Source organism: Phaethon aethereus, assembly GCF_964289735.1.
Source record: "Phaethon aethereus genome assembly, chromosome: 20".
Lineage (NCBI taxonomy): Eukaryota > Metazoa > Chordata > Aves > Phaethontiformes > Phaethontidae > Phaethon > Phaethon aethereus.
This window is the reverse complement of record NC_138596.1, coordinates 3,010,002-3,037,899: the sequence shown is the minus strand read 5'-3', so window position 1 is coordinate 3,037,899 and position 27,898 is coordinate 3,010,002. Positions and strand designations below refer to the sequence as shown.

The following is a 27,898-nucleotide window of genomic DNA, read 5'->3' as shown; positions in this document are numbered from 1 at the left end:
CTCAGCTAGCAGGAGAGAGAGAAGAGGGGCAGATCCCCCCAACTGTTTCCTCTTGAGTCCCTGCTGCTGTTGCCCTCCCCAGCACCTCTCGCAGCAGTGGCTCATTTCAGCCTTCGCATTCAGCGCTGGAAGCAGCTGGATGTGGATTCTGCAGGGTGGGTTTTGGGGGAGGAGGGATGCGTTGTGCTGGGATTTGCTTGTCTCACTCATTTGTTCTGCATCTTCCCTGATGTTATGTTTTCGCTTTTATGCTTGTTTTAATCTGCTTTTTCCCCTCGCACGTCCCCAGGAGCGGCTCTTGTGGCTAATAGACCTGATGGAGGTAGGGGCTGTCAGCGAGACGGGGAGCTCGAGTACTGCGGTTGCCATAGTAGACGGGTTGACTGTGTGCGAATGTGCGTTGGGTGGGAGGCGAGGTACAGGCTGTCCAGGGGCCAGCATGCGACTTGGCCACGTGAACAGCATCTCACAATCTCGTGCCTTTTCTTCCTGTGGCTCTGCTGAGCCATTCCAGAGTCCCTTTTCCCAGCTTGGCAGCACAGCAGTGGGCCTTGGTGCCGCAGTGCAGACAAGACTCAGCCTTGAACCAAGCCCAGCTGGTACCACTGTCCTGCTTGCACTAAAGCCCTGAGTGTCTCTGACAGCTCAGGACTGGGGCTTTAGGGGGACCAGCAGCGTTGATGCCTGATGGATCCCAGACTGCCCTTCCTGCTGCATTGCCTGCTCTACCTGCTGCTGTGTTGTCTCGCTGTAGGGGCACCCTGGCTAAATACCAGTAGGCTGGTCACATCCCATCATGCATCCTCAGGGATGGGGGAGAATTTTCCTTACAGGCCTTAGGTCTGCAAAAATCTGTGCTCCAGTGCAGGAGTGGTCACTGTAATCGAATTGTGCACGTTCATCCTTGGAGAAATCCTCACACGGACTTTAGAGAGGCTGGACATGGATGTGGGGAGAGCCTCAGAAATCCCTCTGTCATTACAAATCTCTGGGTTGGGAGGAGGCTGAGAAGAGCTGCATGGTTGTGCCCTGCAGCGCAGCTCAGTGGTGCAGAGTCCATTCCCTTCTCCTTGTCTGGGAGGAAATCGCAGGGGTCAGCGGGTTGAGCACACATGACGAGTGGTGGAGCTGAGAGCTGCTAGTACTGCTTTGGGAGAGGACCTCTGATGGCTGTGAACCTGGCCCAAAAGCCACATCCCTCTGGGAATGGCACTTAATCTAGAAGAGGAAAGCGGTAGCATTCCCGGGTTGAGGTTATCCCAGGCACCCTGAGCCGTGGGACACAGATTTCTTTGGCTTCATGGCAAAAGGCAGTGATGCTAGACCAGGCCTTCTGTCCCATCAGCTCTCTATGAGTCAGTGGGTGAACATGCACCAAAAATAACCAGTATGAGGCCGATCAGGACCTGCCATGCAAAAAGTGATTCCATTACGGGATGCTTGAAGGGTACTCGGAGAGGAGAGTAAGCCTTGTTTGATTGTGTCACCTACGGATGATCTGTGTCTGCCTCTATCTAAGAGTCACCATCACCTTTTGTAAATCTTGGATCTCAAGATGAGTCCTGCAAAGCAGAGGTTAATTTTAGACTGCAATAATCGGAGGCAGCTTGTCTGTTCAGAGCAGTATGAATTTCTAATTGCTTACAAGTAAGGCAGTCTGGCATTTCCTTTGTCCCTGCCTCCTGCCCCAACCCTCATTGTTAGGATTAAGGAATTGAAATCCCTGTTGATTTTGTTTTTCTTCTCCACTGCCTCTTAGCAAAGACACTGCCATCCAAAGGTGCCTTCTTTTCCCAGGGCCTGATTCCACATGTGCTGACTTGCTCCCAGCTCCCTGAAGCTGCAGGATTGGGCCCAGTGCAGTAACCCACTTGAGTTGCTAGCCTGTCTGTCCTTGGTCTCTGTTTGACAAGGAGTATGAGTAAGGAGAGGGTGGCACTGTGGAGTCCTGAGCTGTTCCTCTCTCTGGAAAGTGAATCTCAAGCACAAGAGTCTGCAGCCTCCTTGGCAGCTGATCTCTGTGTCCCCAGAGAGAGAGTAGAACAAGAGCAGAGAAATGCGGGACCTCTTCCAGCTCCCTGCCTCACAGTGTCAGGGCCAGCAGCACCTGCAGGAGACTACCACTGCTCCCCGTGCCAGCAGGGACCTCTGTGTTTTGTCCCAGAAGAGCATTGCAGCTGTGTGACAGACAGGGAAACTGAGGCACGGAGCAGGCAGTGGCTGCCAGGAGTCGCCAAGCCAGGGGCACAGGCACCCGCAGTCAGAGGCTCTGGCCTGAGCATGGGAGCCATGAGCCACGTCGCTCTGGCTCTGTGGCACCGCTCGTGCTTGCAATGGTGCTGTTGGGACCGAGCCGGCCAGGCGTGGGTCCGGCACCATCCTGCCTCTGTCCTCCCATCACAGAGCTGCTGCAGCTCCCCGCGGTCCTCTGCCCCAGGACAGGCACAGACACCCCATGTAGAGGGCTCCCATGTGCTTGGCACCGTCCTTTCAGGCAATGAGGACAGAGTGAAGCCACCGTGTGGGTGTCGTTGTGTCACCCATGGAGCCCCCAAAGTCAGAGAGGTCTGTGCTCAGGCTGAGGCAGGGCCTGGGGCTCTGGGGCTCCTCCAGTCCTGTGGATGTGTTCTGGGGTGGGAGAGGGAAGGCGAGAGAGGAGGAAAGCTGGGCTTAGTCTCAGACTGGCACTGTTGTTCAAAATTTAAACCCTGCGGGAGTCAGGCTGAGTAGCTCTGCAAAGCTCTCGTTAGCAGTAACTGGAAAATAAGGGACTCATTTGGAGCTGTGAGGTTAATTAAAGGTTGGGTTGTATTCCCCAGGGAGGTGGCAGTTTCTCCACCACTTAATCTGCGAATGGAAACTGGCTGCTTGTCTGAAAGATGCACTCCAGCTCCATCACTCCTGCCGTGGGCTCCGTGCAAGATAGGAAGGACAAAGGTTTCCTAGCTGCACCCTGCAGAGGGGCTGGAAGGGCCTTGCCTGGCTTCCAGTTTCTATAAGTAACTTGAAAATAGATGGGGTAAAGGAGCAGAGAATTGGTAGGAGGGAGCAGCGTCCTCGATAAATATTCTTTTTCAGAGCAGTGGCATGTGGCTTCGATAGGTCTTTCAAGGGAAATCCAGGAAAGCACAGTCTTAAAATAGCCAATTCCTGAAAGCAAATGTGCTCAGCTTAAAAGCCATTACATTTTATAGCCCAGAGCAATTTCTATTTAATTGCTTTTGCCCCCAAAGTACTAAGCTTGGGGAAAGGCAGATCTCCACGCTTCAGCAGAAAAAAAAAACGCCCTGAAGATGATGAGCAGTGTTAGTGTCCCTGGCTGTTCCGGGTGGGCAGTGGGCTTGGGGCTGTCTCCCTGGGCTGGCAGGGAGGGTGCTGGGTGCAGCTGGCTGTGCCCGCCCTCCCTTTGCCAGGAGGATTCAAGTCTGGGTGCAGACTGGTCCTAGCTAGGAGGGGACCCCACCTTCCCTGGGCTGGGACGTGGGACGTGATGGGCGCGTGTCGTGGTGATGGGCATAGAGTCTGGTGGCAGGACTGGGGGCGATGGCACTGGCGGATTTGAGGGGGGGTATCAGGCAGACTCCAAGTAGCAATATAACCATGGCTGTTTGACAGCAGGCTGCTTCCGGTCACATCAGGGTGGGGAGGGTCTGGTCCTCGTGCGTTTGCCAGCAGCTCAGTGAACTCTCGGAGGCAGGTTGAGACTGGCAGAGGCAGGGCCGGAGAGTGCAGAGGCAGGGACACAGCTGAGATCTTCCCAAACACAGCCAGGCTGATGCTGAAATGCCACCATCTCTGCCTTGGCTGCTTTCCTGGTGCATGCAGCCGTTTGGCTAGATTAAAGGCTCTGGGCAGGCTGGTGCAGGGGGAGGGTGATACTTGGGCATTTTTCTGGAGAACAGCTTTCTCAGAGGAAATGACGGCAAAAGGAGGGAGCTCTGCGGCCAGCGCGCTGGTGCAGGTTGGTGCAGTTTACCCAGCGCTGCGTTTTGTCTGGCTGAGCATCTCTGCTCCTTGGCGTCACGCAGGGACACGATGGCACTCGAGCTTTTAGACTCATTGACACTTCGGTCAAATCTGAAGTCCTGCTGCTAATGTGTGCATAGCCCAGAGCCATTCATGATCATTTTAATCAATATGAAGGCAGGTTGCTTTTGAAATAGCCCTACCTGTCTCTTCCTCCAGCCTCAGGCGTATGGTATCGCCCACCCTTCATGCCAGTGCTTGGATTCGCACAGCCCTGCGGCACGCCAGGGCTGGCTGAAGCCTGATCTTCCTGTTGCTACTGCACTGTATTTCAGCCAAATCTGTCTTCTGCCCTGGCTTGCCGCATGGACGGTAACGCAAGAAGAGGTAATGGAAGTTTCTCTTTCAAAAGCCACCTGCCTTTACCTTGGATTCATTGATGATGAAATCAGCCTTTGTCAGAGGAAGGAGTGGTTTCCCAAGCTAATACTCTACCTGTCTCTCTCTGAACAAGCCATTTCTTTTAGTTTTCATTCTCCAGGGTTCCTTCTGAAGCCACAGAGATAAAAGCATTTTCCATCGATGTTTCTGTTGCTTCTCTAACGCTCTTAATTGTCTTTTGTGTCTATTTTGGGATGCTAACATCTTACAGGCACAGCAGCAGCCTCCACCAGATGGGGGAAATGCAGATGCACCAGCATTTCAACTAATCAGTTGTTTACCCTGCAATAAATAACACGCAGTTAAACACAAACTGTACCCTGCCCATTCCAGCACAAATGAACAAACATCCCTGTGAACGTGACAGAAACAAAGTACACCCTTTCTGAGCAGCAGCAGCAGCTCCCCAGGTCAGGAGTTACTGGCGGGCTGAGTCTGGATTTGCTCTTACAAGGCCTTGCAGGGGAGCCAGGCGGAGCTGGAGCTGTGCACCGCCGGCAGAGCATCCCCCAGGAGAGTACCTGGTGCCCACCTGGGGCAAAGCCAGCAGCAGAGGCATTGCTCTGGGCTAGGCTCAGGACCAGCTGGATTCAGGCTCGTCCAGTGCCGGGCCAGGCATGGCTTGCCAGGGCAGTGCTCTGCACCCCGTCTCCACTGCACGCCCTCAGCTCTGCCGTCCCTGCAGTTACTTAGCCAGGGTGCCTGTTCGCTGTGCTTCACTGTACCTACATCCTCTCCTTGGGTCCGTCGTGACTGACAGCTGCCCCTGCGCAGGCAGACTAGCAGATTCCCGAAGCCCTTCTTGATTTCTGGAGCTGTGAGGTGTTCAGAGCTGTGTTGTGACATTTTCTAATGACATTTTGACTCATAAAGGGAAGGCAGTGGCAGTGGTTTCTGTTTGCATCTGAGACTGACTGCTCTGGTTTGCAAGGGAGGGAAATTTTAAACTTTTTCATTGGCCTTCTCCTGTGAAAGATCCACGTACTGAACCCGCAGCCTTCAGAGCTGGTTCCTTCCCTCTCTCCAGATTAAACATGAGGAGCTGAGATTTGAGTTGAGGAATGTGCTCCTCTGCTACAGAGGGAATTACCCTAGTGGGTCGGGTTCACAGCATGCTTTGAGTATGCTTCTTAGCTTGGGAGAGTTGGTTTCCCAACCGAGTTTATGTGTGAGTCTCTAGGGAACTTCCCAGGAAACCAAAACCTTTGGTTGAAAAATTGGCCTTGTGTGGGGGGTTTGGGCAATGCCCTGCGTCACTCTGCACGTTCCCTGTCATGCTGGCACTGTGGTGGTTGCTTCTTGCTGCTGTGACCTGGTTTTCTCTTCCTTCTTTGCCCTATCAGAACACGTCAGAATTGGAGGGAGGTGGAGATGGCCCCCAGAGTAGCATCAACACCCTGCCAGACATCTCCCTGGTAAGACACTGCACCACACTGCTGCATCTCGGATGGGAGCTGGAGGCAAGTTGATGATACTGAGTTTTGCCTCAGTTTCTGTAGCTCTTCATCACCTGCCCATGGATGTCCCTGCAGTCACTGAAGCAAATTAATCAGACCAGTCAGGAAGAAGGATTTTGGCTGTTTGAATAAGAGCAGCATCTGTGTGAGCCAGAGCAAAAGTTGGGTAGATTGTCCTCTAATCATTCTCATTTGTGAGTCATATTCTTCTTGCCAATAAGGTCAGAAGGGTGTTTCTATGAAAATCAGCTCATTTTGCCATGGTCACTGTGAGAAGGCAGATGCAGGTGTCTCTGAGCCTGGGGAGGTTCTCGCAGCTGAGCATGGCGTCCTAAAGTCTCTGTTCTTGCTCTGGCAGGATGATCTCTCCTCCTTCCCAGATGAACCACCCAACTTCAAGCCTCCACCTCCTCCTGCAGCGCCTCAGATTCTGGACCCCTCTACTGCCCAGCACAGGAACCCAGGGAAAGACAAGCCCAAGCGTCCTTCCTCCGAGTCCTCTCAGTCAGGCCTCTTCTTCATGGCCCCCCGAAACCCCACGCCCCCTCCTAGTCACGCTGATAAGGACACGGTCAGCTTGACTTCCACTGCTACTACATCCACTGAGGAGTCTGCTCCAAGTGCTATCTATGCTACCATTTCCCCAGCCCTGCACAGCTCCAGGAGGCAAATGGATGCCCAGCTGTCCTTGGTCAGCCAACACCCCATTGGTCCCTTCCCCAGGGTCCAGTCCCCAACGAGGTTGAAGAGCCCACTCCCAGATGGCCCTGCAGCCGGTGGGCTTCAGAGCCCCCCTTCCCCGTCCCCTCCTCCTCCCCCGGCCCACCCGGCGCCCCCTCCACCCGACAAGGGCAGCCCCCAGGCCATGGCCAACCAGCATTTCATCATGGTGGAGGTGCATCAACCCAACAGTGAGCCCGACGTCAATGAAGTCAGGCCCTTGCCCCAGGCCAGAGGTGGGTGTCACGTTATCGGCCGCGGGGTGAAGAAACCTTCTCTAGGGTCTTCCTCAAGAGAGAAACGGGAGAAGAGACCAACCTCAAGGGCAGGGACTAGGGGAAGGAGTTGGAAGAGTAAAACCTGCATCAGGTCTCTACCTGAGGGCCAGGTGTGGCTGCAGGGCTTCCCCCTTCCCAGCAGGGATGTGGGCTGGCAGCGCATGACAGGGGGGGCCTCAGAGGCAAATGTTGCAGTTTTGGTTCGAACTCCGCATCAGTAGGGTACGGTAAAAGCCACAGAGCCTGGGTCAGTGAGGCCATGGTTGGTAGCAGTGTGTTGGTTTGCATTTTCCCCACCCCAAGATGAATTTTCAGTTGCAGAAAACAGCTTGACAGCATCATGGCAAAAAAAGTGAAAACCCAGGAAAGACGTAAAGCCTGCCACGGCGCTACCAGCAGTAGTGGTGGTAATCTCTGAGACAAAGCCCTCGGCCCTGGGTTCTGGCAAGGCTGGAAAGGTGGCAAGGCCCAGGGCCAGAGCAGCGTGCAGCACGCCCTGCAAAGCCTCCCTGGGTCTCCAGTGCAATTCGGGCTCTTTACTTGAAGACCCAGCTCTGTTCAGGCGGTTGATGGTGACTTCTCTCTTGTATGGGCTTTGCTGAGTTAGTTCATGAGATCTGCATCCAGTGGAGTTTTAACAGAAAAAAAGAAGCAGTTCTGTGGTTTTATTTTTAGGGGAAGAAAAAAAAAAAGTCTGATTGTGCCCACCCAGAACTTGGGAGTCAGATTTCTCCTGAGCATATCCTGGGAAAAAGAAGTGGAAGTGAGGGGGGGACCGTGCTGGGCTCCACGGGTCCTTCGGCAAATGGCTCTGGTCCAGCGGGCTGGTCTTGGAGCCCTGAGGGTGCCCGGGAGGGTGGGCTTTGCCTTCGGCTGAGACCCACTGGGGCTGGGGGTACCCACCGCATCCCCGAGCCCCTGTCAGCCCCCCGTAGTGCCCCATTTGGGGCCAGGCTCCCCGGGAGCCGATGCGAGTGGCATTGTCGCCCTCCTGCGGCACTGTCGTGGAATCGCAGGACGGTTTGGGTGGGAAGGGACCTTTACAGGCCATCTAGTCCAACCCTCCCGCAGCGAGCAGGGACATCTTCAGCACGATCGGGTTGCTCAGAGCCCCGTCCAACCTGACCTGGGGTGTTTCCAGGGATGGGCCATCTACCACTTCCCTGGGCAACCTGGGCCAAGGTTTCACCACCCTCAGTGTGAAAGATTTCTTCCATATATCTAGTCTAAATCTCCCCTCTTGTAGTTTAAAACTGTTACCCCTTGTTCTGTCACTACAGACCCTGCTAAAAAGTCTGTCCCCATCTTTCTCCTAAGCCCCTTTAAGTCCTGGCAGCTGCACTAAGGTCTCCCCGGAGCCTTCTCTGCTCCAGGCTGAGCCCCCCCAGCTCTCCCAGCCTGTCCTCCCAGCAGAGCTGTTCCAGCCCTCGGAGCATTGCTGGGGCCACCTCTGGCCCCGCTCCAGCAGGTCCATGTCTCTCCTGTGCCGAGGGCTCCAGAGCTGGACGCAGCACTGCAGGGGGGTCTCCCCAGAGCGGAGCAGAGGGGCAGAATCCCCTCCCTCGCCCTGCTGGCCACGCAGCTTTGGGGGCAGCCCAGGACACGGTTGGCTTCTGGGCTGCGAGCACACGTTGCCGGCTCATGTCCAGCTTCTCACCCACCAGGACCCCCAGGTCCTTCTCGACAGGGCTGCTCTCCATCCCTTCATCCCCAGCCTGTGCTGATACCGGGGGTTGCCCCGACCCAGGTGCAGGACCCTGCACTTGGCATTCTTGAACCTCCTGAGGTTCACAGGGGCCCATTCCTTGAGCTTGTCCAGGTCCCTCTGGATGGCATCCCGTCCCTCGAGCGTGTCAGCCGCACCGCTCAGCCTGGTGTCATCTACAAACTTGCTGAGGGTCTTCCATCCTCCCACTGCAGTTAGTTCATGTCAGGTTAATGGGTGAGGGGCTGGAGTGCCTGTGCCTCTGACACTGAATGGAGGCTGGATCCTGCCTGAGGGGTATCAGCAGTGTGACCCCCAACTCTTCAAGTCCCAGAGCCGATTTCCCGGATCTTCAGCCTTCTCTGAAAGTGCTGTCACACCGTTGTTCCAGACACTCGTCTCCAGGGGCAGAGTCTCCATGTGGACCCAGGGTCTTCATCCTTGAAGGGGAGAAAACTCCTTCCTGGCATCTCCTCTTTGCTCGTGTCTGTCCCCATCTCCTCCCAGAGCCTAGTAGTGAGCATGGGCTGGCTCAAGGGGACCTCCAGCAAGATCCCTGAGCTCATCACCCTCTCCCCCCATCCAAGTTCAGGACCTGGGTTGGATCCTGGACCGGGGTTTGAGGCCGCTTGTTTCTTGGTGCTCCCTGTGTGCGGCTCTGCTCTTCAGGAGGGGTTCGCTGGAGAACCCCGCTCCAACTCCAGATCTAAATCCCAGGGAACCTGCCCAGCCCTGGGAGTGGGTGAGATGTCGTCCCTCTGGTGCGTGGCTCTATGGGTGCTCAGCTGGCCGCAGAGGCGTGCTGCCCAGCCTCTTTAACAGCCCTCGTCTCTCCCCAGCCTCCACGCTCTCCCAGCTGTCGGACAGCGGGCAGACCCTCAGCGAGGACAGCGGGGTGGACATCGGGGAGGTGGAGATGAGCGGCAAGGACAAGAGCCGGCAGCTGGTCCCTGGGAAAAGCCGAAGCCTCAAGGAGGCCGCGAGGAGCGAGGGGGCGAGAGAAGGGGCCTCCAAGCCGGTGAGGCTGGGTGCCCAGGGGCCTCGGGGTGCTGCCGTTCATGGGAGGTGGGCACCCGGGGCTGCCGAGGGGCAGTGCTCCTCCTTGCCGCCTGATCCAGCCGTCAGGTTCAGCTCCTTCTGCCTGCAGGCAGCAACCCCGCTTTTGTGCTTTGATGGGTTATTTGTTCTCTTGTTTAATGGCCGAGTCAGCTGGCTGGTGGGCTGAGCTGTGGGGATGGGAGCCAGGAGCAGCTGAGAGGGGCAATGTAAGGTCGATTCACCCCCTCCTGGGTAAATCCAGTTCCCAGCTCCAGCAAGCAGCTACCTGGGACGTGGCAGAGTTCCTGGCTCTGAGGGGACATCCGCAGGGGACAGTGTCCCATCAGCGAAGTCTCCTGTCGCCTGAGAGGGAAGGTGGCATTGAGTATTGGAAGTAAATTGGAGGGTTTCTGGTGGTGACCCGTTGAGGGCGTTTCCAGGCAGTTGGGAGTGCTGCTCTGCTCCTCCCCGAGCCCTTCCAGACCTGCACACAGTCGGGATCATGGCCATGGATGTCAGGAGTTGGAGAGGAACTGCAGGCAGCATGTCTGTCCCTCTCCCATGGAAGCTGGCCGTGGGTGAACCTGCCGACCGAGGGAGTGCGGCAGGCGCACAGTGCCCGGCCTCCCTCGGCAGCGCTGCCGTCTCTCCCCGCAGCCAGGGCTCCTGGAGCCCACATCATGTCTGATCCGAGTGTCCAAGAGCGCACCGACCTTGGGGATCGCCATCGAGGGCGGAGCAAACACTCGGCAGCCGCTGCCCCGCATTGTCACCATCCAGGTAGGGCAGGCTGAGAATGGGAAGAACTCAGTGCATATCCCATCCCTCTCCTCCTTGGGCATCAGGAAAGCCCTTCAGCCACAGCCAGAGCACAGTGGCAGCCCTGCCCCAGGGGGATTTTGGAGGTGTTCTTTTCCCCTGCATCTCCACGGACATCAGAGGCATCGTTTTGCTGGGGGGGGGGGGGGCGGGCGTTGCTGAGGATTGCATTCGTGTCCTGCGGATGTTCCCGTACCACAAAGCCTGTCATGGGAGCCAAGGATTTCCTGCAGACATTTCAGAGGGGATCTGGGCAGCCCCACGAGCTTGGCTGGTGTCTCCAGATGTCTGGAAACTCCCTTTTTCTGCTCAGATAGAGGGTTGGGGAGGGGAGTGGTGGATGATAGCTGGGGAAATGAGCCCTGGGGAGCTCTCTCCCCACACCGTTTCCTCTGCTGTTTACTTGGGGCAAAATTCAAGTTATTCACAGCAAAGGAAAGGCAGCACTGACTGCGCCTCGGTTATTCTTGGCCACTCCAGCTGTGCTCCAGGAGCAAGCAGGATGGAAGCCAAATTCATCCCCTCTTTCCGAAATGTAAAAGATTTCGTTTCCGTCATGTTCACCCTGACCCAGTGTTTGCTGGGTCAGGGTGAACATGACGGAAACGAAATCTTTCACGTTTTCTCAAAACTGCCTGTATTTCATCCCTGGGTTTGAGCCAAGGGGGGTGGTGGAAGCAGGAGCTGACCACCTCTCTCCTGCAGCGTGGAGGCTCGGCACACAACTGCGGGAAGCTGAAGGTGGGCCACGTCATTTTGGAGGTGAACGGCACGGGGCTACGGGGGAAAGAGCATCGGGAAGCCGCTCGTATCATTGCTGAAGCTTTTAAGCTGAAGGAAAAGGACTACATTGATTTCCTGGTTACAGAATTCAACGTCGCCCTTTAGGAACCCAAACGGGGGTTTTGGGAGCGTGGTTTGGGGCAGGGGAGCAACTGAACAGGGATGCGCTGAGGCGTGAAAGTAGCATCCCAGCACGCAGAGCCCTTGCCTGCTGTGCCACCCCACACGCATGGACACCCCCCATCTCGTCCCCAGATATCCCACCCACCCACCCACCGCAGACTCTCACCACCTGGGTTGGGCAGGCTGAGAACGGGCAGAAGTTAGTGCACATCCCTTAAAGTCTTCATCCCTGTCCTCTCGGGGGGGGGAGGGGGCTGCCCTTTGGGAACACCTTCACCCCCTCGGCCAGGCTGAGGAGCGGGGTGGGAGGACGGCAGAGGTCTGGGTGTCCCCACTGCCATTTGAGTGCCACACACAGAGCGAGGTGGGCCCGTGGCTCAAGCTGGAGGGGTTTTCGGGTGGTCGCGGCTCCCGCGGGTGCTGGCCCCCGTGCTCAGACGGGTGGCGTGGGCCACGGGAGGGGGATGCAGAGAGCGCAACCGGAGACCTTGTAAATTGCTGGCAACGTCGTCGTATTTATATGTACAGAGCTTGTGCTTTTAATTTTTCAATAAATCTATCGGGTTAGAAAAAGGCTGCGGCTGGGGGTGGGACGGGGAGATGGGGAGCAGGCGGGGGTGCGCTGGCGGTGGGCGTCACGGCGGGGCACAAGTGCCCCCTCCCCGGCCCCATCGCCGGCCCCGGGAGGAGCAGCGCGCGGCATTGCGCCGCCCCGCCAGGGGGTGCCCGCTCTGCATAAATTATGATAATGAGAACCATCCGCCGCGGATCTGATAGGTCACCAGCCGCGGGCTATGTAAATACGCCGGAAGGTTGGGTTTATGCTAACGACCTTCCGCTCTCCGCGGGGCGGCGGGCGCAGATTGGCGGGGAAGCGGCGGGGGATGCTAATGAGGGTGTAGGCTCCGCCCCCCGCCGCCGGCGGGCCGCGCTATTGTCCGGCGGGGCCGGGCCGGGAGGCGGCGGCCGGGGCTGGGCTGAGCCGGGCCGGGTCGAGCTGAGCCGGGCCGGGCCGGGCCGGGCCGGGCCGGGCCGGGACCGGGGTCGCCGTGCAGAGCCACCCAGCACCGGACGAGGAGGGGCTGGCCGGGCCCTCCCTGCAGGTGGGCAGCCGCGGGGCGCTCGCGGGGCAGCTGTTGCATTCGTGGGGGGGGGCCCTCCAGCGGTTCCCCCCGGCCAGATGTGCCTCTCCCCCAGCTGTGCCCCGGGGGGGGCCGGGGCCGGGGCCGGGGCCGGCTCAGGGCGCGGGGCCAGCGCTGCGCGGCGAGGCTGCTCACTGCAAGCCGCAGGGAAAGAGAGGGCCCCGGGGGCACCGCTGCCTGCACAGCTGGATGCACAGCTGGGGGCCCGCGGGCTGGCCCCGTCCCGGGGGCCGCATCCGGTCCCCCCTGTCTCTGCTGAGCCCGGCTCTGGCAGGGCTGGCTCGCAGCTGGGAGCCAGTCAGCGTCCCCGGGCGGAGAGGGGGAACCCCCGAGCGAAGGGGGGGAACCCCTGCCCCACCGCGTCCCCACAGCCGGGGAGACGCACCGGGGGCTGCGGGACACGCCTCTGCCCCGCTTCTCGCCAACCCCCGTCCTGCCCACGCCGCCCCACGCCGCCCCACGAGCCTTCGTGGCCCTGGGGAAACTTGTCATAACTTTTCTTATTCCGGCGGTTCTTCCCCACCCGCGGCCAAACCTGCCGCCCGGCTTGTGTGCGGCCCGAGAATTTCGGGAGGGTTTCGTCAGGCCGGCGTGGCCGTGGCCATGGCCACGAAGGGCGGCACAAAGCCAAGCCCAGGGCTTGCGCGGAGGTTGTGGGACACGAGGCTGCGCCACTGCCTGCGGCTCCTCCGAGGAAGTTGCGAGGGCTGCCTTCAGCCTCAGTTCCTTGTTTTATTTAAAGGTCAGCTGTGAGCGCACTCGGTCCCTTGCAGCCGGGTCGCGGGTGCTAGCCGGGTGTCACGGGTTTCCCGTGCTCTGCAGCACCCCTTCGAAACGACGCAGGCGGGGCTGCTCTCGGGCTCCCCGAGAGCGCAGCAGGCGATGCACGGCTTCCCCAAACCCAAGCCGTCGCGGGTTATCCCCACCACCCGCTCCCGGCTGCTCGGGGCCCCGGCTGCCCTCCCATGTCCCCTGCTAAGAAGGGATCTCTGTGGCACCGGCCCTGCCGCGCTGGCAGCTCTCTCCAGACGGGATTAAGGCCGCCCTTACAGGCATTACGGCCACCAGCAGCCCCCGGCTCCCTGCGTTCGGCCCCGGCGTGTACGCCCACAGCTTTCCGGGGCAGGCCCTGGGGACGACGCTGTCCCCAGGGAGGACAGGGCCCTGCGTCAGGGACGGGCGGGCTCCTGTGCCGGGGAGGAGGTGGGAAAGTGGCCGCGGGAGCAGCTCCCTGTCCCGCCATGGGGCTTCGCTTCGGTGCAAGGGATGGAGAGATGTTGTTTCCGTGAGGTTTCGGTACCCCAGCGTGGAGGAGCCTGGTGGGGGACGTGGCCCCTCCAGGCAGAAGAACTGGGGGGGACACATGGGCTTTAGAGCGACGGTGTAGTAACGGGCGTGTGTGCTTTCAGAGGATGAGGAGGGTTTCTCAGGCTCTTCCTCGCTACAATGGTTTCTCCCTTGTTTTAATGGGAAATAGCTCAAACTAAGAAAGCAGCGTTTCCGCTCCTCTGCCCTCTTTCATGCTCATAAAACGAGACTCTGTGGGCTTAAAAAAAGGGTTTCTAAACCAGGAATTCCTCCCTCCTGGAGTGCAGACACCCCTTGCCAAGTTTCAGCCCGAGGCTGTTGTTCTGACCTTCTTCAAACCCCCTCAAAAGAGATGCTCAGGACGGCAGCGCCGACGTGCCGCTCCTGCCAGGGGCTCGGGCAAAAGGGCGAGCTGAGGGGGGACGGGGAGCGCGGGGAGGCTGGGAGAGACCCACTCTCCCAAAACCCATCCCTCCCTGTCCCTCCCCATCCCTCCCCTGCAGGTCATGGAGACCAGACATCGGCTCCTTCTTGCTTTTAATCTCTCTTTTTAGACACTCAGGCAGAAAAATATGTATATTTTATACAGTGCATGCACAGGCAGTGCCCCTCTGCAGAACTTTTTAGCCAAAAACCCTGCGATCGGGGGGTTCCCGGCTGCTGGCACTGCCTGTTTGCCCTCTCGAGGTGCTGGGGTGTAGGTCCCTGCAGGGATGCGGGTGCCTGGGAGATGGGGTGCTCTCTGAAGCTGAGTTTGGGTTTGAAGCTGGTGTTTTAGGAAAATAAAATACCCATCCCTTGCCTGGAAGAGGGGTTAAAGCCCCCACAGCGTCCCAGCCAGGCACGGCTTTAACCCCCCTCCTGGGCAAGGGATGGGTATTTTACTTTGGGGCACAGTGATGGTTATTCCCCATCGCGCAGGGGACATCGCCTTTGTGCCGAGGAGACGGAGGTGGGGGGTTAGAGCCCCCCCAGCCCGCCCGCGCTGCCCAGGGTTGACGAGGCAGCGAAGGCAGAGCGACAGCAGCACTGTCCCCCCCGCCGCCATCGCCATGCGACTGAGCGAGCCCTGGGGCGGGGGATGCAGCGTCTCCACCGCTGTCACCACCGATAAACCCAGGAGCGGTGACAGGGCCTCGGCCTTGACTCTGCTGCTGTTCCTCTGCCTCACACGTGCAATGAGTTGGGCGGTCTCAGCCCTGCACCTCCCTATCCCACGGGGCTTTACAGGACAGGGACAGGATCAGTGTGGCGGAGGGTGAAGCTGCCTGCAAAGGGGATGAGAGATAAGGGGCCGAGGACAGAGACAGGCAGAGGCAATCCCTCCTGCCTGCTGGCCAAGCAGAGACCTGGCAGCACTCATCACTGCCCTGAGCATCCCCCACCTCATCTGAGCACCTCCGCCCCCAAGGCACAATTCAGGACGGCCTGGGCCGAGAGGCGGAGGGAGGAGGAAAGGGGCTGAGGGTCTCCGGCAGAGCAGAGTTCAAGGGTAAAAGTAATTTTCTAGCTGAGGCTTTTAAATATCTTTTTAGCTCTTTGTCCGATTGCCCTGTTGCAAAATCCAGGCTTTCAAAGAGCAAGAATAAATATATATATGTACACACACACACACTCGGGACTGTTTGCATTTGCTTTGTGGTTCCTGAGTATGTAGCCACATCATTTTTTCAAGCCTTTCTGTGCTACCATAACTGCGAGCAACTCACTTAAAGGGGAAAAAAAATCCAGGGTTTTTCTCTCTTACCACCATGGCCGTTTGCGGAGGGACTTTCTGGGAATGTGATAAATGTGGCTGGGTTTGCAAGCAGATCTGGCAGACTGTGGCTGCTGTGGGTGGCGCAGCCCGGGGGATGCTGCTCAGAAACGGGGTGACAGCCGATGGGGTGCAGGTCAGGCGTGATCCAGGCACCAGCCTGCCAAAACCCAGAAGGAAACGTTTTAACCCTCTTTGCCCCGAGACAACAGGACCTGCAGGCTCCTTTCACCCACCGCCCACCTGCTGGGACCCCCCCCGGGCTGGTGTTGGGGCTCCTCGTCTCTTGGGGATGCTGTGGGGTTGGAGGCGGGTCGGGGGGCACTTTGGTGGGACGCTTCTCCGGGCCAGGATGCAGGCAAGGGCTCGGGGCTGGAAACATCCCCACTCAGAGAGGGGCTAAAGCCAAAATCGCTCTTCAGCTGCATTGAGAAGCCACAGAGCCTGAAGCATCCCATGGGCAGCTCCATCCTCCCCAGCGGCAGGAGAAACCACGGAGCACCTCCAGGTGCGAGGAATGAAGCTGCCCAGCCGACATTCGGGGGAAAAGCCTCGTGCAAACACCCCAGGAGGTTTGCAAGACCTTAAGAGATGCTTCGGGGTTTGCTCCTTGCCCGGAGAGCCCCACGGATGCAGCAGGGCTGGGAGCACGCTGCTGCTGGTGCAAGGATAAAAGACATTTTCTAGCTGAGGCTTTTCAATTTCTTTTTCACGAAAGATGATGCCTGAGGACCTGGATGCCGGGTGGCACCAGAAAACAACCCCCAAAACCCTGCTTAACAGCAGGATTTAAACCAGGGAATTTGCGGATCTGAGACTTTGGAGTGGGTTAGAGGGCTTTCCCCGGAGCATGTGGGGGCCATATGCTCATCACCGCCATCCCCGAGCCAGCAGGACCCCAAAATCACCGCGGCACCCTCCGGCTAAATGCAGCCACCCCAGGGACCGTGCTGTGGTTTCGTTAGCAGTCAGGACCTTGTGCAAGCTCTCCTCCGTGTGCCTCTAATTACACAGTAACGAGCCGGATTAATTGCCTGCCTGTAAATGTGCCAGGACTCGCTGTGGTGCCTGGTTACAGCCACGGCGTCCGTGGGGCTACGAGCAGCATCTTGGTGTGGAGGCCGGGTGGACCCCCCCCTCCTTGGAAATCCGGGATATGGGCAAAGCCTCCTGGCTGAATTTTGGGGCTGTATGGCTGAGTTTTGGAGCTGCTTGTCCTCGAAGATCCTCATCCTGACGTCTTTTGGAGGCTGCAGCTGCTGATAGTCCCAGGGACTCCCCCTGCCCCCTCCATTTTGCTTCAACCGTTTTACTCCCAATTGGCTGAAAAAACAAAGGTTTTGATGAAAAGCGGCCTGGGAGGAGGGTTCAGCCCCCGCTGCGCAGGGGCTGATGGGGTTAAAAAACTTGCGGCCGCCTGCAAACTTGCAGGAAGTGCCCGAGCATCGTTTCCTACTTCTGCAAAAGCCTGGCTGCCCCACAGGCAGGTTTTGGGGTGCTGGGAGGGACGCTTGCTTGGGGGACCCCCAATGGTGTCGTGGTGATGGGGGTGTCGCGGGGATGTTGGCGCAGGTTAGAGCGCATCCCTCGTGGGGCTCCGTGCTCTGGTGTTGAGTTGGGGATGCCGCTGGGTGGTCGGTGGTGATGCCGGCGCGGTGCTCCGGTACCGGCCACCGGCACGTGGGCAGGTGCCGCCTCCAGCACCCCACGGCCAAAATTAGGTTGTGGGGGGCTCATATCTAGCCGAGGGGACGTTGCCGGGAAAACCCTGTGACCTTTCTTGCTGCCCGCCCCATGGTTGGGTTCTCAGCATCCGGCATCTCTCGAGTTGCCGCTGCGGCTCTGGGAACCCTGGCACACTGAGGAGCGGGGCGAGAGCAAGTCCCTGCTTTTAGGTCATCGGTGGAGTGAGTGTGCCAGGCCTCTGCTGTGATCTGTCTCGCTGTCAGCCCGCAAGAGCTGGGGGGGGCTCGGCGTGCGTCTGCCTCCCGCAGCACTGTCCTGTGCCATGATGGCACCGCTGGTGGTCCCCAGGCTGTGGCTGCCCAAGCAGGGTGATGTCTGGAGGGTGCCAGCATGGGCTGGGCATCCCCCAGTGCCCACCCTGGGGGCAGAAAAACCTTTTGGGGTGGCCCTGGGGGGCTCCTTCCCCACAGGGAGCTCTGGGGACCATCGTGGCCGTGGAAGATGCGGCGACTCTGGCTTCCTAGTGGGATGGAGGGGGGAATGGGCTGAGGGTGTCACCCCCTGTCATGGGGGTTGCTCTTGTCCTCAGGGTCTGGGGGACAGGGGAAGCCCCAGCAGCAGGGGGGTGACAGCTCGATCAGAACCCACTTATCCCACTGAGCATCCCACCCTCTCCCTCGGCCCCTGCCAGGATGCAGCGGCGATGATGTGACCTACATTCGTGGCAAGGAGGTCCCCAGCCTGCCGCCGCCACCGCCACTGGGCCATGAAGCGGCGCAAGTGACGGGACGCCGTGCCCGCGGGCCATGGCCAGCCCGGCACCATGGCTGCGCTGGACACAAACAGAGCTGACGCGCTGGGAGGGAGAGGAGGAGGAGGAGGAAGACGACTTTGAAAGGCGGATGGATGAGGATGGGGTCATCGGCCGGGGGGAAGATGCCAGGAGCCCACCATGGGGTGAGTTGTCCACTCCCCACTGCCCAAAAACCCTCACGGGGGGGTCCCAAGAGCTGCTGAAGCCGAGGGGGGCTGCGAGGGGGCCGGGGGCACGGGCTGGCTGGCAGCAGCCCCACGGCGCTGGTGTTTTACAGGCGACAGCGAGGGCCTGGAGGAGGGGTCCCCGGCGGCGGAGGGTCGCTGGCACCCGCAGCCGGACCTGGCAGAGGAGGACGAGGAGCGGGGCAGCTCCAGGGGGGACGAGGGGCCCTGGGGGGCAGAGAGCGACGGGGAGCCCTACCCCGAACTCTCCTATGAGGGCCGGTGGGGCTCGGGGTCCAGTGGCAGCCCCGAGGCGTTGCAGAGCGGCCGGGCTCTCTCCCAGCCCCGCGGCTGCAGCACGGACGGCGGCGACACCTCAGGGTTGTCGGACGCCAGCCCTGGCCCCGCCACCCCGTCCCGCCAGCACCGGGGCTGGGGCACGGTGGGGGCTGCCGGCGGGGGGCACGGGCAGGGCCGGAGCCCGAGCCAGAGCCTCCTGCTGCGCCTCTCCACCGATGAGCTCTGCGATGTCACTGGCAGCGAGCTCGGCACCGAGCCCCAGCCGGCTGGGACGGGGCTGCCGGCCCCTGGCACCGCTGGCTTGGCAGCCGCTGGGGAGCCCTGGGGCGCTGGGACCCCCCCTGCGCCCCAGCTGCATAATGGCTCCCGGGTGGCCAAGAAAGCGGCGCCCACAGTGCTGCCCCCCAAGCCCGGCCGGCAGTCACGGTCCCCGAGCCCCCGGCAGCGGCACACGGGTGGCAAGGAGGCGAGGGGTCCCACAGGAACGGGCACCAGCACGGCCGATGGCACCCGGCACGGCCGAGGGCGGCTCAACCACCCCCTGCCCGACCTCTCCAAGGTGGAGGCGCGGGTGAAGTTCGACCAGAGCTACCGGCCGCCGCGGGGCCGAGCCCTGCCCCCCCGTCCCAGGGCCCCCGACGGCCCCTTCGGCTTCAAGTCCCCAGCTGAAATCGTCCGGGAGGTGCTGCTGAGCAGCGGGGAGGGGGTGCCCGCGCAGCCCCCCACCACCGCGGGGCTGCCGCAGGAGTTCAGGTCCCCCCGGCAAGCCACCGAGCTGGTGCAGCAGCTCCAGGTAACACCCAGCTCCCCCAGTTCAGCCAGAGGGACCTTACTGGGAGGGTCTCTGGGGTGGGGCCACGTCACCATTCCCGTGAGCCGGCCCTGCACTACTGGGGGGTTTGGGGCTGGTCACCCCTCCCCAGCCCTGCACGGGGGTGGCAAGGAGGGAAGGCCCAGGCAGGGGTGCAGGCAGTGCTGGGGCTGGAGGCAGGGGTGCTCAGGGTGCTCGCGTACCCCCAGGATGCTTGCACACCCCCCGATGCTCGTCGCCCCTGGCCGCTTGTCCCCTGGGGTACCCCCCCAGCCCCGGGGAGGTGAGGGAGGCTCTCCCCCACGGAGAGAAATGGGGGCCACCTCTGCACCAGGCGGGCTGGGTGCTTTGGGGGGTGGGTTTCTGCACCCCAGGTTGTCCCCCACCCATGGGAGAGACTCTCCCTGGCCCCACCATCCCCACGCAGGGATGCCTCCCTCCGTGCCACGTCCCCCTTCGCCACCCACCCCTCAGGCGTGCCCCAAGCCCCCGTCCCCACGCCAGGTGCTGCCACTCGCTGCGCGTCCCCTCTCTGCAGGACGACTACCACAAGCTGCTGACGAAGTACGCCGAGGCCGAGAACACCATTGACCAACTGCGCCTGGGTGCCAGGGTGGGTGCTGGGGCCGAGGCGGCTGCGGGCGGGGGGACTCTGCTCTGCTCCCCCCTCCCCAGGGTTACTTGGGGTGTCTTCCTCCCCTGGCCCAGCTCTTCCTCCTCCCAGGGAGCTGCGGTTGAGCAAGCCCAGCCCGGGGAGGGGCGGCTGAGGCTGCTGCAGCACCCGCAGCAAAGCGGGCAGCTGCCGTGTCCCCCCCGCCGGCGGGCTCCCCTCTGCGCCAGGGAGGTGGCTGAGCCGAATCGGTCCCGAAATGGCGGGGGTGGCTGCAGGGCGCGTTGCCAACATGGCAGGGCAGCAGGCGGAAGCACGTCCCCGTGTCGCCCTCGCCGCATCCCGCCCTGCACCGCTGCATGCGTGGGGAAACTGAGGCAGGGCTGGCGTCTGGCTGTGCCCCCCTGCCCAGGCTGTGCCCCCGGCCTTTACCCACACCTGCCTGCTGTCCCCGTGGGGATGGGTGCTTCGGGGTGGGCAGCGCTGGGGTTGGGATGTGGGGTGGGTGCCTGAAGCCCCCCTCCCTGCCCCCAGGTGAGCCTGTACGCTGACCCGCCGCAGCCCAGCCACAGCCTCGCCGTGGGCACCGTGGGCACCGTGGGCACCGTGGGCACTGTGGGCACCGTGGGCACCAGCAGCCACGTGAGGGCCCTCAGCATCCCGCCGGCCAGGACGGCAGCTTTCAGCACAGCCACGGCCCCGGCACTGCCGTCCTCACCGGCTGGAGGTGGGTAGAACCATGGTTCGCCATCCGGCTCATCGTCCTCCTCTCCAGTTTTGGTCAGGGGGGTTAAGCCCAGACCCCACACCCGTGGCTTCCCCACGGTGGGGGGACCGGTGCTGCGGGGGGGTCCCAGCATCACCTTGTCTTCATGTTTTCTTGCAGCTCCAGCACCGGGGCCATCACAGCGGCGGGGATCACCCCGGCCTCCGTCCCCCTGCCCCGCCTGCCCGGGGCCGTGCCGCTGCGCGGAGTCCCCGCTGACACGGACGCTGGTGGGACAGACGCGCGCGCTGCAGGCGCAGGCAAGCCCCGGCCGGGGGGGCGGGCGGGGGGGCCGCAGCGGCGCGGGGGGGCGCGGGGGGCTCAGATCCTTCCCTCCGGCCAGGTCGAGTCCTTGGAAGGCTGCGTCCAGGCGGGGAGCCCCACGCCCCGGGAGCAGCTCCAGGTGCGTCAGCCCCTTCCCGGCCCCCCACCCCGGGGCTGCGCCGGGGGGCCGGGGGTGGCGGGGCCGGGGCCCGAGCTGGCGGGCTGGGACATCCCCGCTGTGCCGCAGAGGTTTCGGAAGCTGAAGGACGCGCAGGACGCGCTGGAGCGAGCCTACCTGCGCGCCCGGCAGCAGCACCCGGGGGCCTCGGGGGACTTCGATCCCCACCGGTAGGTGCTTGACCCCCACCAGCGAGACCCCAGACCCCGGTGCTGCCGGCCCCACTGCCGCGGGGTTCGGTGTCTCCCCAGCGCTGATGGTCGCTGTCTTGCAGCGCGGTGGAAGGGGAGATTTTCCGCCTGGGGCTGCGCCTGGAGGAGCTGAAGGAGCGGCTGGAGCCGGGGGCCGGGCAGCAGCTCCCCCCACAGCGCCCGGCCCAGCCCATCTGCCCCCCAGCCCCTTCCCCGCCGCCGGCCCCCCGTTCCCCATGCCCCCAGGTGAGCTGGGTGAGGCTGCAGGGGGGATGGATGGGGCTGAGGGGTGCAAAGATGCTGGGGTGGGGCACCCTGCTGCGGCTGGGGTGCGGGTCAGGCTTCTCTGACCCCCTTTGGCTGTGCCCTGCAGACCCCCGTGCTGATGGAGGGTCCCCGAGGGACAGCGGGGGACAGCGAGGTGGTGGGTGAGGGGCTGCCCTGGCCCCTCGGGCACAAGCAGCTCCGAGTGGAGGAGGATTTCGGTGACCTGCTGGCGCAGTGAGTGCCCTCACCGTGGGGCGTGGGGGGACATGGGCAGGGAGCGGCTCCCCAAAATCAACTCCTGCCTGTGGCTTCCCCCCAGGTACAAGCACTTCAAGTCCTTGCCGGAGTCACTGAGCCTGGAGCAGCTGAGCCTGGCAGGGACCGGGTCCCAAGAGGAGGCAGATGGCCCTGCGGCAGGGGACGGTGGCCTCAGCAAGGTCCCCTGCAGAACATGGTCACTAGAGGAGGGGGACGACCTCGAGACCTCCGCCTTGTAAGTGTTGTGGGAGCACAGGTCCCCCAGGCAGGGCGAGTGGGAGGTTTTATGTCAGGTCTCAAGTTTTACATCACTGGTGTTGATAGGCTTCAGAGTTAACAGCCTCCATGGCTGCACCAGGGCATTTCCCCACGTTTGGGGTTTCTCTGCCCCATGGCTCATGCTGCGTCCTCTCCCCACAGGCATCCCCCAGAGAGAAGAGCCACGCCGCTGCCCCTCGGGGAGCCCCCATGGCCAGGGGGGATGGGGGGCCACTTGTCCGTCGCCACTGCTGAAGAGCCTCCATCCGCAGCCAAGCCCCTCCTGGGGCTCCCCGAGCCACCGCGGGCACCCCTGTCCCGCTGCAGCAGTGGGGCGGGCAGTGCTGCCGCCCAGCACCGGCCCCGCAAGGCAAGTACCCTGGGACCGCGGGTCCCCATCTGCCAGCACCCCCAGACCCTGCCGGAGGGTTCCCGGGTGTGCTTGGCACCAATCCTGCTCTCCCCGATGCATCTGCAGGAGCAGCGCATTGTGTCACCGGAGACAGACAGCGGCTTCGTGGGCTCGGAGGCCAGCAGAGTGTCACCCCCCGTGCACACCCCCGAGCACCGGCCCCCCGGCACCGGGTACGGCTCTGGCTCCCTGCCCTCGCCCGGGGAGGTGGGGATTCGGGGACATGGGCTGTCGGCTCTGTCTGAGGGGGACTTGGGCCATCGAAGGGAAACAGGGATGGGGAAAGAGGTGGAGAGGACATGAGGAGCAGGGACAGGCTTCTGGGGGTGTTGGAGATGTGCCGGGTGACCCCCAACCGGGGAATGAGCCGTGGGGGCTGCCTGCATGACCCACCCCGTCCTCAGGACCTCCGGCTTGCTGAGACCCTCCATCCCCATCCCCTCGACCCTCTGTCCTCTGCGGAAGAGAGAGGTGACCCCGCTTCCCTCCGAGACAACACTGATGGGCATCTACCCCACGGGCGGGCAGGGTGGCACGGGGGACCCTCGCCTGCCCCCCAGCACCCCCTCACAGAGCAGCTCACCCCCCCGCTGGGCCGAGAGCGCGGGCAGCGAGGCGGGACCTGATGGCGACGGCGGTGAGTAGGCAGCATTTCGGGGAAGGGCGTCTCCCCGGGGAGAGAGATTTGTGGGGGCCCTGGCCCTGTGGGTGGAAGAGGCTCTGGTTTATGGTATTCCCCCAGCCCCCTTGGGGTGCTGGCCTGGGGGTGCCTCCCACCCGCTGACTCTGCTCTCCTGTGGGGGGACACCCCCACGTCCCACGCCACCAACCTCTGCTCACCGTGTCCCCCCCCAGCTCACACAGACTCGGAGGCAGAAGGCAGGAGCTGTGCCAGCGCCGGCGGCCACCTCTCCGCCATGGTCAGGGGCCCAGCCAGCCCCCCGCCGGCCCCCGACCCACTGTCCCCCATCCCACTGTCCCCCGACCCACCGTCCCTCGGCCCGGCTCACTGTGACCTGCTGGGCTCCCGTCTGGAGCGCGAGTGAGTGGCTATGTAACCCCCCAAACCTGGCTGAACCCCCCCTGGGTGATACAAGGACCCCACCAAGCAAAGTCCCAAAGGCACCAGCATCTTCTGCTGGGCAGCAGCAGGTTTTCTCTTCTCGGAGAGCAAGGACCTAGCTGGCGCTGAGTCCCCCAAGCTCATGACACATGTGGGCTGGCTGAGACTGGACCCCAGCCCAGACAAGCCCCAGGCTTGGTTTTGGGGAGCATCACAGCATGAGCTACTGGGTCCCTGCCAGTGGGGGTGGGGACAGGCGTGAGGTCTGGGGGGGAGAGGGCTGCTCCCCCCCAGGTCCCCCAGCAGCCAGACAGCATTGTTGGGAGCCTCGCTGGCTGCAGGCGCCCCTCACTGTGGCATCTGTCCTGCGGCAGTCAGGCCATCCGGGCGCTGCGGGACGAGGTGTGGCGGCTGCGGCGGCGGCTGGAGGAGAGCCTGCACCGCTCCCGCAGCTATCCAGAGGGAAAAGCCGCCCCGCGTGCCGCCCTGGCCAGGAGGCAGCCGGTGGCCAGCGGGCCATTGTCCCCCAAGGATGCTGCACCCTCGGGGTAGGTGGCAGGAGGGAGCTGGGGGGGGGGGCAGCACTGTGTCCCATGGGTGGGGGGACACCCTCAGCCCCAGCTCGTCCTGTGCTGTGACCGGGAGGTTGAGCCGGGGAGCACCGGCAGCCTGGTTGCGCCGGGGCTGTGGCTCGGGGGTGCCTGAGGGGACGCTGAGGGGTCTGGGTGGTGATGGCAGCTCTGGCCACTCTGCAGGGAGCCAAGTCCCCCGGCGCGGGGCAGGGTGGCCCCCAGGGTCGCACCCGCGAGGAGGGGGAGGTCGGCATCGCTGCCGCGGGACAGGCCGGAGCTGGACCTCAGTAAGTGGGACCCTGCCAGGGCGGGGATGGAGGGGAGAGCGGGACCCGCTCCTGCCCACACGCCACCGTCCCTTCCCCAAATGGAGCAGGGTGCTGGTGGGGCTGCTGGACCTCGTGGCCTGGGCAGGTCCCGGGGGACCCAGCAGCGCTCAGCCAGGGCCAGATCCTGCAGATCTGGGGCACTGACTCACCGGATCCCACCCCACTTTCCTCTCCTCCGCCGCAGCGTCTGAGTCGGACCCCTTGCCCACCAGGCCCTGGGCCACCCCATCCCCACGGAAGAGCCCTGGGAGCCCCCCCAGTGCTGTGATGTTTCGGGGACAGTACACAGGTGGGTGCCAGCAGCGGTCGGTCCCGAGGGCGGCTGCCCCCATGTTGGGGTCCCCAACATGGGTTGGGTTTCGGCAGGGACACGGTATCAGGCGGGGACACTGCACTCTGCCCCGGCACCCCGAGAAGAGCCGGGCACCGTGGGGTGCCCCCGGTGCCACAGGAGTGGGACGCCATCGGGTGAGTGGCCCTGGGAGCAGCCCCCAGCCCCTTCTGCGCTTCCCTAATATGAGCCCACTCCCCACAGCCTGGGGCTCTCCCTGCTGCCCCTTGGGCAGACCCCCACCCTGGGCCACCCGCCCCACTCCCTGCTGCTGGCTGCAGCCGCCGGTGTCGCCGGGAGCCGGGGAACCTGTGCCCAGCCCTGTCCTTCAGCTAAAGAGCCACCCGGTCCCGGGTGACAGCACGGAGCCGGCTCTGCCGTGTCCTGCGGCTGCCTGGAACCGAGCTGAATGCACGCAGAGCACTCCCCAGACCCCCCGCTCCCCAGAGCCCCTTGCAGGGCAAGGCCCTCGCCCTCCGTCCCAGCCTCCCCGCTGCGGCTCCGCTGAGCTCCTTCCCGGCCGCCCGCGCTTGCCCTGCGTGGGGCCGTTCCCGGCCACGCTCGCTCCTCTCTCCGCAGCCGGCTCCTGGGCGGGCGATGCTGCGAGGCAGCCCCGGCACAGCACCCCGAGGAGGACGCGCTGCCCCGCGTGCCAGGCACCCATGGGTGCCCCGGCACCCGGCGGCAGGGACGGTGGGTGATGGGGGCGGCACGTGCTTAGCACGGCTCGTCCCCTCGCAGGGGTTGGGCGGCGGGGGGACAAGGACCGACCCTCGGCCCCGGGCACGGCGCTGGCACGCTGCCTGGGGACAGGAGGGACAGCTGGTGGTGCCGCCGCCCGCCGCCCCCCCGGGGACATCTAACACCCCCGGGGACATCTAACCACCTTCCTCCCCGCTGCAGCGCCTGGCCCCGGTGGCACGTCCCCCCCAGGCTCCCGCGTCGGTCCCCGCGCCGAGAAGCCGGAGCAGCCCGGACTTTGGTACTTGGCGGCCAGCCCCGCTGCCACCGCCGCCATCGGCTGCCTCGCGCCCGTCCCCCTCGTGCCTTGCGCGTCCTCCGTGCTGTAAGGATGCTCTGGGGGGCCCGGGGGGGAGGTCAGCGTCTCCCGGGGGAGGAGGGTGAAGCCGGGAGGGGCTGTGCCCACCCCAGGGACGCGCTGGTCTGCCCCCCGAGCCCAGGTACCCGGGCGGCAGCCAGCTGGGAGCGGGGTCACGCAGCCCCCGGCTCCTTTGGGGGGGTCTGCGTGGGGGTGAGCAGAGGGAGATGGGTGCTGGGGGTTGGAGATGGCCGAGATGGGGGAGAGCGATGAAAAACAGGGCGGAGTGGAGGCAGAGCACCCCCGGGGGTCACAGCCCACGGAGCATCCAGCCCGTGTCCTCTTCTTCCTCCCAGCTACTGCTCCCCAGCGGTACCTACCTCAGCCCCAGCCCCAGCCGGGGTCCCCCCAGCCGGGGTCCCCCTCCGACACGCCGCGGGGCCCCGGCGGGCAGAGCGCCCGCCCCGGCCGCACGCCGCTGCCCACCGCCGCTGCCTGGCGCTGGAGGAGCTGGAGGAGCTGAACCGGTCGCTGAGCCGGGCGGTGGAGGCTGCCCAGAGCGTGAGGCTCACCGCCTCCCGCATGGGCCGGGCACTGGCCGCCGAGCTGGGCCGAGCGCGGGGCCTGCGGGGCTCCTGCCTCTTCTGAGGGCGCCGCGTCCTGCCGGCACCTGCCGGGCAGGAGGAGGGGGACGGTCCCCCCGGCAGCATCCCCGCACTGGATGCTCCCTGCCGGATCTGGGGGCACCGGGGCCGGCGGCGTCTCTGCGGGGTCCTGCACCGGCTCCTGCCCCCGTCCCGCTTGTCCGTCTGTCTGTCCATTTTCCGGACCAGCCAAGCTGCAGGAGCGGGGCAGGACGTGGGCAGAGGTCCCCCCCGAGCCGCACCGTCCCGCGGCACCCCGGGGTGGCCCCGTGTCCCCCAAGGCAGATGCCACCCCACGCTGATTACTTCTGGGGGTGCTCCGACCTTGTGTAGGTCCTACTGCAACACAGGGCGAGCCCCGGTTGGCAGCTGTGTTTACCTCCGTGCCTGTGTGGGCAGAAATCCCTGCGATCCCCTGTTAACCCTTTCCCCCACCTTCAGGCACCCTCCGGGCTCGAGCTCTCTGCTCTGCCCTTGGACTTGAACTCAGCTGGGTCCTCCCTGGGAAAGCTCTTCTTTTTGTGTTTTTATGTGAATTTTGGGTTTTTTTCTCCAAGGTAGCTAGTAAGCAGCTAAATCACTCTTTTAGGGTTGATGGATGACATATAACGTGTGTGCACGTATGTATATGTATCTATATATAGATACATATGTTCTGGGTTTAATTTCCAGCATAAACCTTAGGGCATTTGGGGAGGGGGGGGTGGCCATCCCTGGGTGTGGCTGCCCGCGGTGTCAGCCGGGCAGAAAAAAAAGAAGGATTTGGGGTTTTCCTTGGGATTCCCAGGGGATCTGGGCAGCCCCTGAGACCGAGGCAGGGGCAGGATCTGGCCCCGAGAGGGTCCGCAGAGCCCCTGTCCCCCCAGCCTGGCTTTCTAAGGAGATAATGCCTATTTTTTTGGCAAAATGGCTGTGGTCGGAGCTGCCCTTGGAGAGGGCAAGGTGCCTTGGAGGTGGGTGCTCTGCACCCCACAAACCCCAGGAGGCCCCACTGGCTGCACCCGCCCGCACTGGGGGTCCCACGTGGGACCTGCACCCCATTCCTCCAGGATGGGTCTGACCAAAACCCCCCCCTCCCTCCCTGAGCATCTCTGCCCGCAGTGACCCTGCCCACCCAGCTGTTTATGTGTAGGACCTACCTAAAGTGCCCGTGTCAAAACTTATTTATTTTTGAAATTTCTTTTTTGTACGAAACCCCGCGTTTTGGGGGGGAATCACTGACACCCCCGGTGAGTTACTCAGGTCAGGACCTCCCCCAGCGCTTGCAAAGCCGCTCAGCCGGGATCCCGCAACCAGCCCGAGGAGGGGCTGGGAGTGGGGCTGCCCCTGCCCTTTGGGGGAGAGGGGTGGGCTGGGGGCACGTGGGGGGGGGATTCTAAAGAGGATTTGTGCGTATTTGGTTGCA

The 27,898-nt window shown here is 62.8% G+C and overlaps 2 protein-coding genes across 2 annotated transcripts in view; both read left to right on the top strand.

The window, feature by feature from the left end:
- WHRN (whirlin) overlaps positions 1–11,354 on the top strand; it is a gene marked incomplete at its 5' end in the record, with an annotated part of 54,760 nt that extends 43,406 nt beyond the window's left edge. Inside the window, 6 exons of the mRNA XM_082009178.1 lie at positions 290–322; positions 5,751–5,822; positions 6,223–6,820; positions 9,407–9,585; positions 10,263–10,385; positions 11,130–11,354. Of these exons, the coding sequence (XP_081865304.1) occupies positions 290–322; positions 5,751–5,822; positions 6,223–6,820; positions 9,407–9,585; positions 10,263–10,385; positions 11,130–11,312 (1,188 nt within the window). The 3' untranslated portion in view covers positions 11,313–11,354. The remainder of the gene's footprint in view (positions 1–289; positions 323–5,750; positions 5,823–6,222; positions 6,821–9,406; positions 9,586–10,262; positions 10,386–11,129) is intronic.
- A 5,826-nt stretch (positions 11,355–17,180) lies between these two features.
- On the top strand, positions 17,181–26,497 carry AKNA (AT-hook transcription factor; the record flags this gene model as incomplete). Its single annotated transcript, XM_082009128.1, is given in 24 exon segments — positions 17,181–17,199; positions 17,914–18,003; positions 18,006–18,179; positions 18,314–19,293; positions 19,850–19,924; positions 20,456–20,648; positions 20,697–20,947; positions 21,031–21,090; positions 21,199–21,299; positions 21,404–21,566; positions 21,694–21,821; positions 21,907–22,080; positions 22,266–22,473; positions 22,582–22,688; positions 22,920–23,152; positions 23,371–23,557; positions 23,953–24,126; positions 24,334–24,437; positions 24,610–24,620; positions 24,624–24,768; positions 24,846–24,947; positions 25,390–25,503; positions 25,714–25,876; positions 26,206–26,497. Coding segments are annotated over 24 exon segments (4,248 nt in total).
- Between the last annotated feature and the right edge of the window lie 1,401 nt (positions 26,498–27,898).